This window comes from Garra rufa, chromosome 8 (genome assembly GCF_049309525.1).
Source record: "Garra rufa chromosome 8, GarRuf1.0, whole genome shotgun sequence".
Taxonomy (NCBI): domain Eukaryota; kingdom Metazoa; phylum Chordata; class Actinopteri; order Cypriniformes; family Cyprinidae; genus Garra; species Garra rufa.
In genome coordinates, this window is record NC_133368.1 from 47,509,106 (window position 1) to 47,526,057 (window position 16,952).

Sequence of the window (16,952 nt, forward strand, 5' to 3'; positions counted from 1 at the left end):
AGGTATTAAAAGATAAAGTTAATCAATTCTCCATCAACACAGCACCAACTGCAAATACACAAATGAATCAGTCAACAAACTAATAGAGAGAGCTCCACTAATCAGCTTGCGCTTATGTGACTGATGCATGCAGGGATTGATTGGAATACACCCAATTTGATCTGCCAAACGCCACACGCTGGTTTGTTAAAAACATAGCATTCCGCTGTAAACTGATTAGTGATGAGCCTCTAATGAAGTGCTTTTGTCTTATCTGTGGATGTGTAATTTGCCGCTGTCTGCTGCGCCCACGTGGGTGCGATTCTCTTTAAACGCGACCAAATGACCACCCTGCTCACCTGTTGCCATGGTAACACGCGAGGGACGGCAGGTCCCCCGGGAAACATGCTTGATACATCATTTAGTTCACATTGTGTTTGACAGAGGACAGCTCGGCCTATTAAGACGGAGATGCACCGAGCTCGACTCAAACCCACGGTACTGCGCTTCAGGTCCCTGGGAGATCAAATGCAATATTCCACGAATTTCTGTAACACACCCTAGTCTCATGTCACTCCAGAATCTTACGTCGCCATTAAAAGAGCCAGTTTGTCAACATCTTTCTAAAATAATCTGTACCTTTACCTTTAGAAAACAAGCTGTGATGGCATAGAGCGATCAAATTAATAATACTGTACTGTACATGTTGCATATGTAACACCAAACTGGTGAAACTGTCAGTATCCAGTCATCTGAATCACTAAAAGCTGCTAAATCAGATGAATGGATGTTTAATTCCTTTTAATTCATCTTCAATTTTATGTCATATATTTGAGATGTTTTCATAAAATTAGATTAAATTAAATTAAATTAAATTAAATTAAAAAATTAAATATTGGTTCAAGATTTTATTTTATTATCTTGGTTTAAGATTTTATTCATTTACTTTATTTATTTATTTTAAAAAAATTAATTGTTGCTGAAAAAATTAATTAAAAATAAAATTATAAAATAAAAATAAATTAAATTTGAGCTTTTATTGTTGCAGAACAATGCAAATAAAATAAAATGAAATAACAAAAAATAAAATAAATAATAGATTTTTAAAATAGAGGTTTTGTACATAGAATACAAACTTCATTTTCTTATTATTGAAGGGAAGAAATATATAATAAAGTAAAAAAATAAATAAAATAAAATAAAAATATAAAATAAAATAAAGAGACTCTTGGTTCAAGAATTATTTATTTATTTATTACAATTTATTGCTGCAGAAAAATTTAAATAAAAATAATAAAATAAAATAAAATAAAAATTATAGAGGATCTAAACTCTTGAATAATAAAATAATAAATGATCAAATTAATAATATGTTTTTAAAATAGAGGATTTGTACATAGAATAAAAAAGTCATGTTTTTATTATTGAAGGGAAGGAAAATAAAATAAAGTAAAAATAAAATTATAAAATAAAGATTTAAACTCTTAGTTCAAGATTTAATTAAAAAAAATGTAATTTGCCTTTTTTATTCTTGCAAAAAAATAGAATATAAAATTATAAGATAAGAATAAACTCTTGTTGTCCAATTTGTGATTTTATTGTTGCAGAAAAATGAAAATAAAATAAAATAAATAATAAAATAATACATTTTAAAATAAAATAAAATAAAATAAAATAAAGATGTAAACTCTTGATTCAAGAATTTATTTTATTAACAAATTTTTACGATTTTATTTACAAATTATATTATTATTATTATTTTGTTGTTGTTGTTGCAGAAAAAGAAAATAAAACATAAAATTAAAAATATAATAATAGAGGACCTGAACTCTTGCTTTAATTTCTACATATAATACAAAATTTGTGCTTTTACTGTTGCGGAAAAATAAAATAAAATAAAGATTTAAACTCCTGATTTTATTTTATTATCTTGGTTTAAAATCTAAACTATTGTTTCAAGTTCTACAAAATTTGTGCTTTTATTGTTGCAGAAAAATAAATAATATTAAATAAAATAAATAAAAAATATATTTTTTTAAATTTGTACATAGAATACAAACTTCATTTTTGTTATTGAAGAAAAAAAAATAAAGTAAAAAAAAAAATATATATATATATATAAATAAAAAAATAAATAAAATCCCTTTGTTCAGTTGGTAGAGGCCATAGGTTTGTGGGTTTAAGTCCCAGGGAATGCACAAACTTATGTATAACTTGAATCTAATGCAGTAAAAAAAAAAAAATTTAAATTAAATTAAGCATAAAATATTGCACTCATTTTAATGTATTATTATCTGTTACTTTTGTATTACTCATAACCAAAGCCCTTGGCAACAAATCCTGTTGCTCATATGCATATTGTTTAGAGTGACCTCGCCATTACAACTGCTCAAAGAATGTTACACAAAACAATCATGACTTTCAAAAGGCTTGATCAATATAGAGCAGGTCACTGAAGCAGGACTAGTTTAGTTATTCACAGATTTAATGCAGAGATCGTGACTTGAGCTGCCACTGAGTTCAGCAACACTGAGAAGAAAGCGGGTCGTTGGGTTCACGCCATCGCAACTTCAGTCCTCTGCATTTCAAAAGGCTGAAACACGCCGTTCCAAACAACAGCGCTGGCATCGCTCCAGTCCCTACTCTATGAACTTCAAAAGCAGAATCAGACATATTGAAGCAACACACATCCTAAAAACACAAGACGGCATCGCCGGGATTCTCTCGCTTCACACAACGAGTGCTAATGAGGAACCTAACGCTGCATTCGCACTGCAGGACCTGCTGCACAGATATGATATTTTTACATATTAATGATTCTTTTCGAGCAAGTTACTGGTCAGTAAGACATTTTTTGAAAGAAATTAATACTTTTATTTAGAAAGGACATGTTAAACTGATCAAAAGTGACAGTAAAGACATGTATAATGTTACAAAGGATTTATATTTCAAATAAATACAGTTTCTTTGATATTTTTTTAATCAAAGAATTCTAAAATTCATCATATTAGAATGATTTCTGAAGGATCATGTGCCACTGAAGACTGGAGTAATGATGCTGAAAATTTTATATATATATATATATATATATATATATATATATATATATATATATACATATATATACAAACATAGAAAACAGTTACTTTAAATTGTAATAATTCTAAGAATTAATTTTTATAAATTTAATTTTTTTACTGTTGCAAAAAAAAGTTAAATAAAATTAATAATATTTAAAAAAATAGGATTTGTATATAGAATACAAACTTCATGTTTTCATTATTGAAGAAAAATAAAATAAAGTAAAATAATAATAAATAAAATAAAACCCTTTTGTTCAAATGGTAGAGGTCATAAATTTGAGCTCCTGGAAATGTGCAAAACAAAACAAAACAAAACAAAACAAAATAAAATAAAAATTTCAGAAGGATCATGTGACACTGAAGACTTGAGTAACGATGTGGAAAATTCAGCTTTAAAAACAGAAATAAATTTCTATTTAATATATACATACATATATATATATATATAGAGAGAGAGAGAGAGAGAGAGAGAGAGAGAGAGAGAGAGAGAGAGAGAGAGAGAGAGAGAGAGAGAGAGAGAGAGAGAGAGAGAGAGAACAGTTACTTTTAATTGTAGTAATTCTGTTTAAGTTTTTAAGATTTTATTTTATTTAATGCAAAAACATATGTACAGCTTGAATGTAATGCAATGCAATGTTTCTTTGGACACATGCATCTATAGAATAAAATAAAAAAAAAATAATAATAAAATAAATAAATAAATAAAATCAAATTTTATTATCTGGGTCAAGATTTTAAATAAAATTTAAAATTAAATTTGGAATAAATACAATTTCTTTGATCTTTTTTCATCAAATAATTCTGAAAATCAGCATATTAGAATGATTTCTAAACAATCGTGTCACTAAAGACTAAAGTAATGATGCTGAAAATTCAGCTTTAAAATACAGAAATAAATTGCAATTTAATATATACATACATAGAAAACAGTTACTTTAAATTGTAATATTATTTCACAATATTACTGTTTTTACTGTATTTTTGATCAAATAAATGCAGCCTTGAAGAGCAGATATTACTTTTTTTTATCATTAAAACATTTTAAAAAATCGTATTGACCCCAAACATTTCTGCACCCTGTTTGCTACAATTCAAATTTAATTCGAATTCGAAATCAGGAATCAGAACTTTAACGCATTTTAAATTCAGTTTTGAATTATGCTCTTGAAGTCTCAAAACACAAAGCAACAGCATCTGATGTAATTCTTCATCATTCACCATAAACATATCAGTCTGAGGAGAAAGAGCATCAGACTGAAGCGCAGGTCCTCCATTAAAACTCTGACATTAGCACATATTCATCACAGTCCATTAGCAGCATTACTGCACAACTGCATGTGCTCTTCAAACAAGACACATGAATCACCAGTCAGTCTGCGCTAAAACCAGCTACGTGACTGTCTGAGGCTGTCTGCAAAATCTATGTGAAAGCAAAAAAACTACACCTAATTGAAAAAATAATTCAATTTTCAGTTAGTCAATTAGAAACTTTGTTCACTTTGCAGTTGCATAAAGCCTACTTCTATGAACAAAACTCATCTGAAATCATCTGAGGACACCGAATGAGTCACTGCAAATGAAAAATAAGAGCATTTTATAATAAATGCCTGACAGAAGGTCACAAGAATATAGTTTTTCATTTATATACAGTACAGACCAATAGTGTGGACATACCTTCTCATTCAGGTGTGTCCAAACTTTTGGTCTGTACTGTAGATATAAATTCAACTGAAAAACTTGTGAAAAAATATCTTTCAGGTGGTCAAATAGCAAATAGTGGAGCTCTGCAGCCACCTACTGGTAAAAGTTATTTGTAGTTGTTTTTTTTACTTTTAAAACTGGATTTTCCAAAAGATGGGCAAAAATCTTACACTAAACCATGTGAAATTATCCATGCTATCCCCATGAATTACAGTTAGAAATGTGGGTCTTTTAGAAAGTGAATTTTACATAAAAAAAGCAGTTTTTGTATAAAAACACATTTAAAAAATATTAATTTATTAATTTATATATATTTAAAAAGTATCACTAACCCACTGAAAACTGCACAAATGTAGAGTAAAAACTTTAATAAACAGAAAAATATACAGTACAGACCAAAAGTTTGGACACACCTTCTCATTCATTTGAATAAGAAGGTGTGTCCAAACTTTTGGTCTGTAATGTAAGTGGTCAGATTGCAATGTCAAGCACAGACAGGAAAGACGTTTTGAAAAATTGTGCTTATCCTAATGATAAGTGAGCATATGAAACATATGCATGCAAATTAAACCAAAAGGTGAAAGTTTGACTAGTTAACATGATCTATATAGTTAGTAAGGGAGTTGTTTAAGGACCTAAAATCAGGTCATGCAGAATAAGGCATTAATATGTGCTTTGAAAATACTAATAAAAGGCCAATATCCTGGTAACATGCATGCTAGTTAATAGTAACTATAGTACAATAGGCCCTTAAAATAAGCATTAATAAAAAAACAAAATAAAATTTAATATATTGTATGTGTTTTGTTTGGAAGAAATTTAAGTAAATTGTTATATTATTTTTATTATTATTAAAATAAATGTAATTACATTTTTTGTTTTGTCAAGCACAGACAGGATATTTTGTTGACGTTTTTATATAACATTGTTACATTGTTATGATGTAAACATTTTTATTTTGCAAAACGCTTTTACACAAAGAAAATGCACCACATTTTGCATGCATTAATTTGCATATGCATGCAAATTAAACCAAAATGTGAAAGTTTGAGTAGTTAACATGATCTATATAGTTAGTAAGGCAGTTGTTTAACCTAAAATACAGTCATGCAGAATAAGGCATTAATATGTGCTTTGTAAATACTAATAAACAGCCAATATCCTAGTATGATAATCCAAAAAAGCATTTTAAAATGCCATACAAATGGATCTGTAAAAGTATTCTCATAAAACAATATATTGCATGCAATATATACATAGCAAATATTTAGTAGATGGATTTACTTTGAGAGGCTCTCAATAACATTAAATTTACTTATATTGCATTTGAATGAAAACATGAAAACTTTTGAACAGAACGGAAATGTATATATTATTCTTATTTTCCCTAAATATCATATTTTTTTCCATTTAGCACTGTCCTTTAGTGGCTACAGAAGATGCATGTTTCCCAGAAGACAAAATAAGTTAAATTCACCCTGATCTTTAAATTCACAAAGTTTTCACCCCTCAGCTCTTAATGCGTGGTTTTTCTTTTTGGAGCATCATGCAAAATATGAAATACCCAGATAATTTAAGAAATAATCAACATACACATCTTACATAAGACACTGTCAGCACTGTAGATCAAGCAAGAGGTCATGATCCTGCACCTGTGATTCGGCTGCAGCACACCTGTGCGCTTTCATTAGGATCGCAGCTGAGAGCCGCCCACTCCAACACAAGACTGAAACACCCTATACATACAGGAAGCTCAAACCAGATACATTTTCTGTGGGAGGATTCAGTCCAGTGTCCACACAGTTCATCTACTAATCAACAATCAATGCTGGAATGTGTCAGATCAACATAGATTGGATTTCAGGCTTTGTTTTGTTTGATTATGGGTAAATGTGCATGAATTAGTTGTGAAACACAAGCTTCATGAGGTCGGCCAACATTCACTCAGCGTAAAGCTCATTTTAGAGAAAATGTAGGAAATTATAGCATGGCTGGGTTGGAGTCAAAAATGTCTTCCAACCAACCGTATGGATATTTTGTAGCTTTCAATTACATGCACCAATGCAATAAGTCACAGGGTCAACATTTACAAACAGATATAGGCTACTTTTAAATGCATAAAAATGCCAGAGTGACGATGCAAATGAATCGCTGAATCCGAGTTTTGATTTGAATTGATTCTTTAAATGAGACTGTGTGAAGTGATTCACTGAAATAAATCGTATCAATCCTAACACTGTTTATTCTACTAAAGTTTAAACGAGATTTACGCTATTAACCCTCAAAGACCGAGACAGCTGCCCGCGGCCAAAAATAACTATTGTTCTTAAATGTTTAAGAACTTTTGAACCGGCTCCGTAGTGAGCATGATTACGTCATCACATTTCCTCAGCACTGATTCGTCAGATCAAACCAATGCATTTGGTTCCTCTGAGCCAAACAAAATGATTGTTGATGCTAAGTCCCACCCCCGTGCCCAGATTGGTTCAAACTGTCATCAATTCAACCAATAAACACAGGTTTTGGTCTTTTGAACCACCGATTAGAATGTTTCTTTGGAAATCTGAACAAACGCAAAGTGAAAGTAAAGCACATCTTGCATGAAAACAAACGCAAAATAACACATTTGCATGACAGCACTCTTTGAAAAAGCACAGAAATACTCACGACAGAGCTCTTTGACTTAACACAAACCAAAAACAAGGATGAAACAGCAGTACATATCGGATAATCGCTTCACCAGGCGATGTCCCGGTAAAATAGTTTCCGACGCAGACTATAGCCAGCAGATCCATCTATTTGGTTGTTATATTATGTAACTAATTCTTATATAGTTTGTAAAGATTATTTGCACTATTTTTTTTGTTGCACTCTGTATATTTCCCTTTCATTTTGTGTGTAGTTTGTGAATAATTTGGACTGTTTATATTTTTGCACAAGACAACAAATTTGTGTTTTCACTACTTCCTACATTGTTCGTGTTTATTGTTTATACTCAGATTTAGAATATATGTGACCCTGGACCACAAAACCAGTCATAAGGTTAAATTTTACAAAACTGAGATGTATACATCATATGAAAGCTCAGTAAATAAGCTTTCTATTGATGTATGGTTTGTTAGGATAGGACAATATTTGGCCGAGATACATCTATTTGAAAATCTGGAATCTGAGGGTGCAAAAAAATCAAAATACTGAGAAAAACACCTTTAAAGTTGTCCAAGTTAGGTTCTTAACAATGCATATTACTAATCAAAAATTACATTTTGATGTATTTACAGTAGGAATTTTACAAAAAATCTTCATGGAACATGATCTTTACATAATTTCCTAATGATTTTTGGCATAAAAGAAAAATCAATAATTTTGACCTATACTATGTATTTTTGGCTATTGCTACAAATATACCCCAGCGACTTAAGACTGGTTTTGTGGTCCAGGGTCACATATTTATCTGAAAAAGTAACTTTTTTACTGTGTTTTGCTATTATATAACACTGTATCTGCTATGACTTTGCTCCTGAAACATTTTTGGACAGGTCTATTTTTTAGGGCCTGTTTTTCACTGAAAAGCGCCTATAATAATAGTGTAATAAATGGTTATAACTTGCTTGGGGAATGTTATAAACAGACAAAATTTTATTTGGAAGTGTAAAACACCTAAATACAAATTTCTAAGGAAAAAAATCCAAACTTCGAGAGTTTTTGTTTGAGTAAAACACCCAATTGTTGCTAGCCTTTTTTCTAAAATTCTAGAAATTCACTCATTTTTAGAGAAAACAAAAGGAAAATTGGGATTTTTTAAATAACTAGACATAAAGTTCAAGTTCTCCTGTTTATAATGATATATGGCAATTGATGCTGACTGCTAGAACAGGTCTGAAAAAAACAAAGAAAAGTACAGGTGCGTCAGGTGGCCCAAAAAGGGTCTAGGTCTTTAAGGGTTAAAACACTTTCACAACACAATTAAATCCACACCACTCCAGTCCAACAACTAACATCCTGTGAAGTGAAAAGCTGCACATTTGTAAGAAACAAATCCATCTATAATATTACATTCTTTGAATCAGGTGAGAAATCTGCACAGATCAAGCACCATTTACAGTCCAAAGCAGTTCTGAACAAATATGTAGGTGGATTTTGATGTGAGAGGACAACAAAGATTGACTTTTTCACTGGAGGAAGCATCATTATGGACTTTTGGATTAATAAAAGCATCATGAAAAGGTTTGTGCGTCTACCTTGGCAGCCAGGCGTTTGACGGCCTCCTCGCGGCGCCGCTGCAGCTCAGGTGTGCTGGGACAGCTGCTGGATCGCAGGGTGTTGGTGGCGCTGGGCGGAGGGGTCGGCTGAGGCGGTTGACTCAGAGGCAGATCTGAACTCGGCTCCCCACCTGGACATGAGACAGATAAATATCCAGATGAGCACAAATAACGCCAGCTGCTGCAATTCTACTGAGAGGAGTCAAACATCAATACACATCTCAGAGTATACAGAAGATGAGTTAAGATCATGGACAGGGAATATTTTTAGCATTTTAAAATAAGTTTAAAATCGGAAATTATTTGTTTTTTTTATATTAAAATGAATTTTATTTGCATTTAAAAAATATATATATATATTTTAATTTTTAATTTGTGAATTGGCATGATTGACATGATTAACAATAACATTAAATGGACTTATATTGCATTTGCTGTCACAGAAAAAGGAACAGAATAAAAAAAGATGCATTAAGAGCTGGGGGTGAAAACTTTTGAACAGAACGGAAATGTGTATAATTTTCCCTAAATATCATTTTTAATTCAAATTCATCTTAATGCATGATTTTTTCAGTGAGTGTTTGAATCTTCTGTAATAGTTGCATATGAGTCCCTCAATTGTCCTCAGTGGGAAAAGATAGATCTCAAAATTATACAGTCATTGTTGGAAAGAGTACAAATACACAAAAATACAGAAAAAAACAAAATATTTGTGGGACCTGAAGGATTTTTCTAAAGAACAGCAGGCAATTTATTTAAATTTTAAAATTGGCATGATTATTATGAATATTGTGTTGAAAACTGCAACAAAATTTACAAGTGCCTTTTCTCTCACACACTTTCTTACAACTATGCATGAAAATCAACGTTTAAACATGCAATTTATTTTTCAAGCAATTAAAAACACAAATATGACCTTTTGATTTTTTTTTCAAGAATTTTGTACTATTTATTTTTATTTGTTATTATTGTTCAGTTGAGATTAAAATATATTAGCATTTAATTTTTTTTTAAAAGTAATGTATTACTCAGCAAGGACCTTTTAACTCTTAAATACATGAATGTTTCGCCAATCATTATTACATATTCAGGTCCGTAGCGACCCAGACCTATATATTCAGCACAGATGGATCTCTAACTTCTGCAACTGCAAAAAACCTCTCTTGATATTTTAAAAACAATTACAGAAGAATAAAATAAAGCATATTTCGTTACCTTTTGAAACTTAGAAGGGTTCAATTTGAGCAAATGATTTTACCATAGCCGTCATCCTCAGAGCGCACTTCCAATCTCAAACATATTCTTAAAAACGATCATTTTTAATGACTTCAAAGTCAATATTTTGATTGCTGGCAGCTTATTCACAACATTCACCATCAAATGTCAATGAAATTTATTTTTTATTGCATACAGTAATTGCTCTGCAGTAAAGGCATTCAAACAAGTTACATTTTTGCTGATGATATTCTTTTGTTGTTTTGCTGCAATAGTTATGAGTGAAACATCACATCATTATTGTCTATTATTACACGGCTCTTTGGAATGCTTGATTCTGATTGGTCAGTTGAGACATCTGCGATAACTACCGGCTGCCAGTACATTATCCCTTACTTAAACAGTGCCACCTAGTTGAATAAAACTGAACTGCACGTATTGAGTCATCAGATATTTACATAATTTTGCACACATAAAATGTACTTACACTATTACACACCTTGGGTCTCTAGTGACCCTATACACTTTTTACAAAAAAATTATCAGAAAACAGATATTCTTTTATATTTTGTAGTTTTCCCTTGTTATATTGTTTATAATGAATAGTTGATGTCTATAAGTCAGGGTTCATACACATTTTTACCAGTAAAATTCCATGACTTTTCCATGACTTTTCCATGACTTTAAGTAAATATTCATGACTTAATGTTTCATGAAATGTATATGTATCAGGGCTCGAAATTAACTTTTTTACTTGGTAGCACTGGCGCTCCCAACTTCAAAAAATTAGGAGCATCTAAAAAAATGGGGAGATGTCTATTTGACGTCTGCATTTACATCTGCAAGACGTAGTTTGCTCATCTGCAATATGTCTATTGGACGTTTCCTATCAGATGTCAAATAGACCTCTATTAGATGTTTGTGATTCAGAATGTATGTAAAACTGACATCTTACAGACGTCTGCCAGACGTTTGTACACAGCAGATGCTTTCCAGATCAATAGATCTTTAACAGACATCTTGCAAACGTACGTGTGCTTTGTGCGTTGTACAGTGTATTGACATGGAGGCACCAGAATTGTATCTGACAGAATGTGCGCTGTAGCACGAAATATACTATATTTCTACAAAAGCAGATTGTGGAGACCTTTTAATTGTCCACAATAAAAAAACACACACACACACACACACACACACACACACATTTCATACCCTTATAATAGCCATGCAGTTTGTGCAACGCCAGAACAGGGTTTGGTTGAGAGAGAGAGAGAGAGAGAGAGAGAGAGAGAGAGAGAGAGAGAGAGAGAGAGAGAGAGAGAGAGAGAGAGAGAGAAAACATCCAGTTCCAAGTTAAGCGGAGCGCAGTGTCAGTGACAGGGAGTCATTGACGGCTCAGGGGTCGCAAAATGTCAAAATCTCTGGTAGCCCTTTGGGCAGGCACTCATCAGATTTTGGGAGCCCGAAAATTAATTTAACTAGCCCAAATAAAAAATACCTTTTTTTTTTTTTTAAAAATTGAAAATCAGATAGGAGTTTAAATTTTAATCAAAAATGTTTATATATATATATATATATATATATATATATATATATATATATATATATATATAAGATATATAGATAATTGCAATAATTTGACCATAAAAACCTGGAAAAAAAATGGAAATAAAAATAATTCTTTGTCACTAGGGGGCGCTTTAGGAGCGCTGAAATATTAGTTTCCCTAGTAACAGCTGTACACAAATCAGCATTTACGCTGTTTTGTCAGACAAGAAATGAACATGCAACACGTTTCTGAGGACAGTCTGTTCCCTTCAGATACATTTTCATATATAGACATCCGTGCAGCGTTTTGACTTTGAAACGTGCAGTGCACATATTTATTCAATGACATCATTGCCTTTTTGAAGATTTATCCAACCCTATCGCGATCGTCTTTCCGTCCCCAACTGTAAGACCTCTTAAATTATAATCAAGACTTTTCTTTTACCATTTTAAATATTTATAACTTTTATGGCCTTACATTTGATACAAAACTGCGAGTCGCCGTTACCCCCATAGACTGGTTACCCCGCGCGACCGATCACGTGACCGTTTGTGCGCTCGTTAACTGGAATTTAAACAAAATTATCAGCAATATTCTAATATACAGAGATGGTGAAACAAATTTCCATGACTTTTCCAAAACTTTGTGGGTTAATTTAATTTTCCAAAACTTTTCCAGGCCTGGAAATTGCCATTTTAAAATTCCATGACTTTTCCAGGTTTTTCATGACCGTACGAACCCTGATAAGTTGATGTCAAACTTGAATAAAATGAAAGAGGAAGAGTCAATGGTGTCCTGGGTTTGAATTGGTTCATTTAATAGTAAACATTTCACATATTTTTCATGTCTGTAAGGCAAGTAGCCTATCTTCAGAGCTAGCAAATAGTTGTTTTAAATTGTAAAAATGTTTTACAATTTTACTGTATTTTACAGTGTTTTTCAATTAAATAAATGTAGCCTTCGTGAGAAGAATCCTCTTTCAAATGCATTAATAAATGCAACAACTTAGGTAAGAAAGGTAACGTTTTACACAATATTTTTTCTCATTGCGTTTCATGCACAATGTTTTGAAACAGGCGTGTTATCAAACAACGTACAAAACGTACTTTTTGGAGATGCGCTCGGGCTGTTGGATGCGATCTGTCGCATACGGCCACCATGGCAGCTGAGGGCCACCAGACGGGAGATGATGGCGGTTTTGCCGAAGCCCACGTTGCCCACGATGATGGAGCCAGGGCTCTCGCCCGATTCGCTGGGCCTCAGGTCGTCCTCCAGCTGCTGGAACAGCCAATCACGGCCCACGAACACAGAGTCAGTGGTGATGCTGGTAACCTCAAACAGCAGCGGCTTGAGCATGATGTCAGTGGGCTTGTACGGAGCAAATCGGGCTGCAAAAACACACAAAACATGTATGTTTACTCATATGCAAACCAAACTAAAGTGTTGTTTCTTAGTTTAGGCTTTACCTTCACATGTCCTGATTTAGTCAGCCACTGACGTGACTTTAGAATGAAGGCTATACTTAATAATAAAGCTTTTACTGCTTCAAATGCGATAAAAGATCACATAATCATTGGTTTTTAAGACTGCTGACAGTTAAACTTGTCAAATGTGCGTTTTAAACACCCTCAATGTCACCCCAAAGTGAGATTTTATTGTACATGAGACAAAATATGTGTGAAAGAGCATAAAGAAGCCATAATGGGATGCTGGAATATAGTGCTGTGACATTATATTACAGACTTTCATCACTTTTAGTAGCTGTTTGTGCAAATAAAAACAGACATGGCCATGTGCGTTACTGATATTGCGACATTAGTTTTGTATATGAACACTTTTATAGTAGTGACTCTATGACGCAAAATAAATATTTTGTGCTTGAAAAGTACACAAAAAGTCATGCACCAGTTTTATTCAGTTAATAATTGATTTTTTGGGTTAACCGCACCAAAAATGTAAATATATAAACTAGATGTGCACAGATGTGCATGCTGGTACTGCATTTCAGATGAAATTGAATCTATCTATCTAACCTCACACACCTGATACATGGATTGCGAAAACTGGAATAAAAACCACTGGAGCTGAATGCTGCACTGATCAGAGCTGATGAATCTCTGCTGCCACTGGCTGCGATTGAATCAAACCTCTGATGTTTTCCTCATTATTTATCAGAACATTCAACAAGGTCAGAATAACAGCTCAACACTGACACACACGCAGCAGCTCCTGCAGAACACACATTAGCTCCACCCTCAGGGTACAGCAGCGTTTATGTAAGAGAAACAGGCAAACAGATGGACAGAGGGGGAAAAAAACATGTATTTAAATATGTTCTCCTGCATTATTAATGGGCTTAACCATTTAGAACACTTCCATTCACCGCAGGAAGTGTATGGAGAGCATTTCCTTAATCACATTTAAGTCCTGAATGGGTAAACGTATCTATACGGAAAGGTTTTACTGATTGCAAAATAAAACATTGTGGGTAAATCTCACCAAACAGGTCACATTTTATCCCACAAAAAGAGAAAATGTAAAAGATTATTTAAGAAATAAGAAATTATATTTTTTACATAAAGATAATTAAGCCCTTTTTATTTATTTATTGCATGAAGGTAATGCACATTTGGGGTGAAAATCTGCAATTAATCATACAAATCATGTGTGATTGCATGTTATTGTTTATTTAGTAATGACCTGAATAAAATATTTCACATAAAAGATGTTTACATATAGTCCACAAGAAAAAACAATAGTTGGATTCATAAAAAATGAATGATTTTTTTTTTGGTTAGTGATAGTTGTTTATAAGTCCCTTGTTTGTCCTGAACAGTTAAACTGCCTGCTGTTCTTCAGAAAAATTCTTCAGGTTCCAAATTTATTTTTAGTTTTCCAGCACTTTTGTGTATTCGAACCCTTTCCAACAATGACTGTATGATTTTGAGATCCATCTTTTCACACTGAGGACAACTGATGGACTCTCAGTTGCAACTATTACAGAAGGTTCAAACACTCACTGATGCAAAAAAAAAAAAAAATGCAAGTATCTTCTAAAGGACAGTACTAAATGAAAAAAATGTGATATTTAGGAAAAAAAAAAAATGCACACATCTCCATTCTGTTCAAAAGTTTTCACCCCTGGCTCTTAATGCATTGTTTCCTTCTGAAGCATCAGTGAGCGTTCAAACCTTCTGTGATAGTTGCATAAGAGTCCCTCAGTTGTTTGAAAAGATGGATCTCAAAATCATGCAGTCATTGTTGGAAAGGGTTGAAATACACAAAAATGCAGGAACACCAAAGAATTTGTGGGACCTGAAGAATTTTTTTGAAGAACAGCGGGCAGTTTAACTGTTCAGGACAAACAAGAGACTCATGAACAACTATCTGTAAACCAAAAAAACAAAAAAAACAAACACAGTATTTAGAATCAAGGGGATGTAAACTTTTGAATAGGGTCGTTTTCATAAATTCAACTATTATTTTCTCTTGTGGACTATATGTAAATTTCTTATGCGGGTATGTACTAAATAAACAATAATATGCATTTTGTATGATCCCTCTTATTTTGGTAAAATAATGAACATATTGCAGATTCTGAAAGGGGGGGTGTAAACTTTTGACCTCAACTGTATATATATATATATATATATATATATATATATAAAAATCTAAAATAGTCTCGTTGAGGGGACTGGGATTTTTCATGAGGTTCTTACATACATTGGCAGAAACCAAACACATAGACACAACTGCATGATAGGATTGTGGACGTACCTTTGTCGTGTGGAGCTCTGCCCCCGGTGTTGTGCCAGGGCAGGCGGATGGACGTACGCAGGGGGGTGTTTCGCTGTTCATCAAGATAGCTCAGATCCTCCAGCTTAGTGGAGCTCGTCGCTGCACAAAACAAAGAGAAAAACAGGAGTTAACATAATTGGTAAAATCAATGCATGACAGTAGATCAAGAACAAGCCTTTAGAAGTGTTTATATTAGGGATGCAAAAAAAAAAAAAATATCGGTCGAAAATGGCATTTTCGGTTTTTGGCCGAGAGAGAAAAATAATATGAGCTGAAAATGTTAAAATCTACCCTCTTGTGACGCTATGCTCTGCTCACATGCTCTGACAGCTTTGTAAGACTATTTGAATAATTTAAAATTAATAGTAAAATATTAAACATGATTTTCAAAGTTATCAAGTTAAGAAGTTTTAGAAAACTATTTTATATTTATAAAATAAGAAAAAATTATTAAAAAGCATTTTGGTTTTCCGCCAAGTGCATCCTAAATTTTCGGTTTTGGCGCAGACATTTCTTTTTGGTGCTTTCATAGTTTACACAACTATAAGTCAAAAGTTTTTGAACAGTAAGATTTCTAATGTTTTTTTTTTTTTTTTTTTTTTTTAAAGGCTCACCAAGCCTGCATTTATCTGATCCAAAGTACAGCAAAAACTAAAATTTTTAAATATTTTTACTATTTAAAACAACTGTTTTCATTTTGAATATATTTTAAAATGTAATTTATTTCTCTGATCAAAGCTACATTTTCAGCATCATTACTCCAGTCTTCAGTGTCACATGATTCTTCAGAAATCATTCTAATATGCTGATTTGCTGTTCAAGAAACATTTATTATTACTATTATTATCAATATTTTAAACAGTTGTGTAAATTTGGTGATAAAGACATTTATAATGTTACAAAAGATTTCTGTTTCAGATAAATGCTGTTATTCAGAACTTTCTATTCATCAAAGAAGCTCAAAATTTGTGCTCAGCTTTTTTCAACATAATAAAAAATAAATAAAAATAAAATAAAAATAATAATAATAATAATAAATATAATTGCAAGCAGCAATTACGGGGCCAAGCATTCAAAGGGGAAAATGAGGAGCTAAGGATGGCAGGAACAGCACACCAACGGCAATAATGAGTAAAAGAGGTGATTAAGATGATTTTAATCAAAACGACAGAAAAATAATGTAGAACGCCAACTGACATGATTTAATGGCTTATTACGTTTGACCAACAGGTGGCGCTGTTATCAAATCGATGTGGTGTGTTTAGTGTGAGGTGACAAAGGCACACTCAAAGTTTGGTGTCATTATGTCAAAGCTTTGCAGAGATAAAGCCTAAGAGTCATTTTGGCATCAAGCCTAAAATTTGT

The 16,952-nt window shown here is 32.4% G+C and overlaps 1 protein-coding gene across 4 annotated transcripts in view; it reads right to left on the reverse strand.

Moving 5' to 3' along the window:
- Positions 1-16,952, reverse strand: part of tanc1b (tetratricopeptide repeat, ankyrin repeat and coiled-coil containing 1b) — a 229,735-nt gene that overhangs the window by 71,217 nt on the left and 141,566 nt on the right. For all 4 annotated transcript variants that reach the window (XM_073845254.1, XM_073845253.1, XM_073845255.1 and 1 more), the window contains 3 exons: positions 15,567-15,686; positions 12,896-13,177; positions 9,005-9,156 (listed from right to left, as the gene is read on the reverse strand). In XM_073845254.1, the coding sequence (XP_073701355.1) occupies positions 9,005-9,156; positions 12,896-13,177; positions 15,567-15,686 (554 nt within the window). The remainder of the gene's footprint in view (positions 1-9,004; positions 9,157-12,895; positions 13,178-15,566; positions 15,687-16,952) is intronic.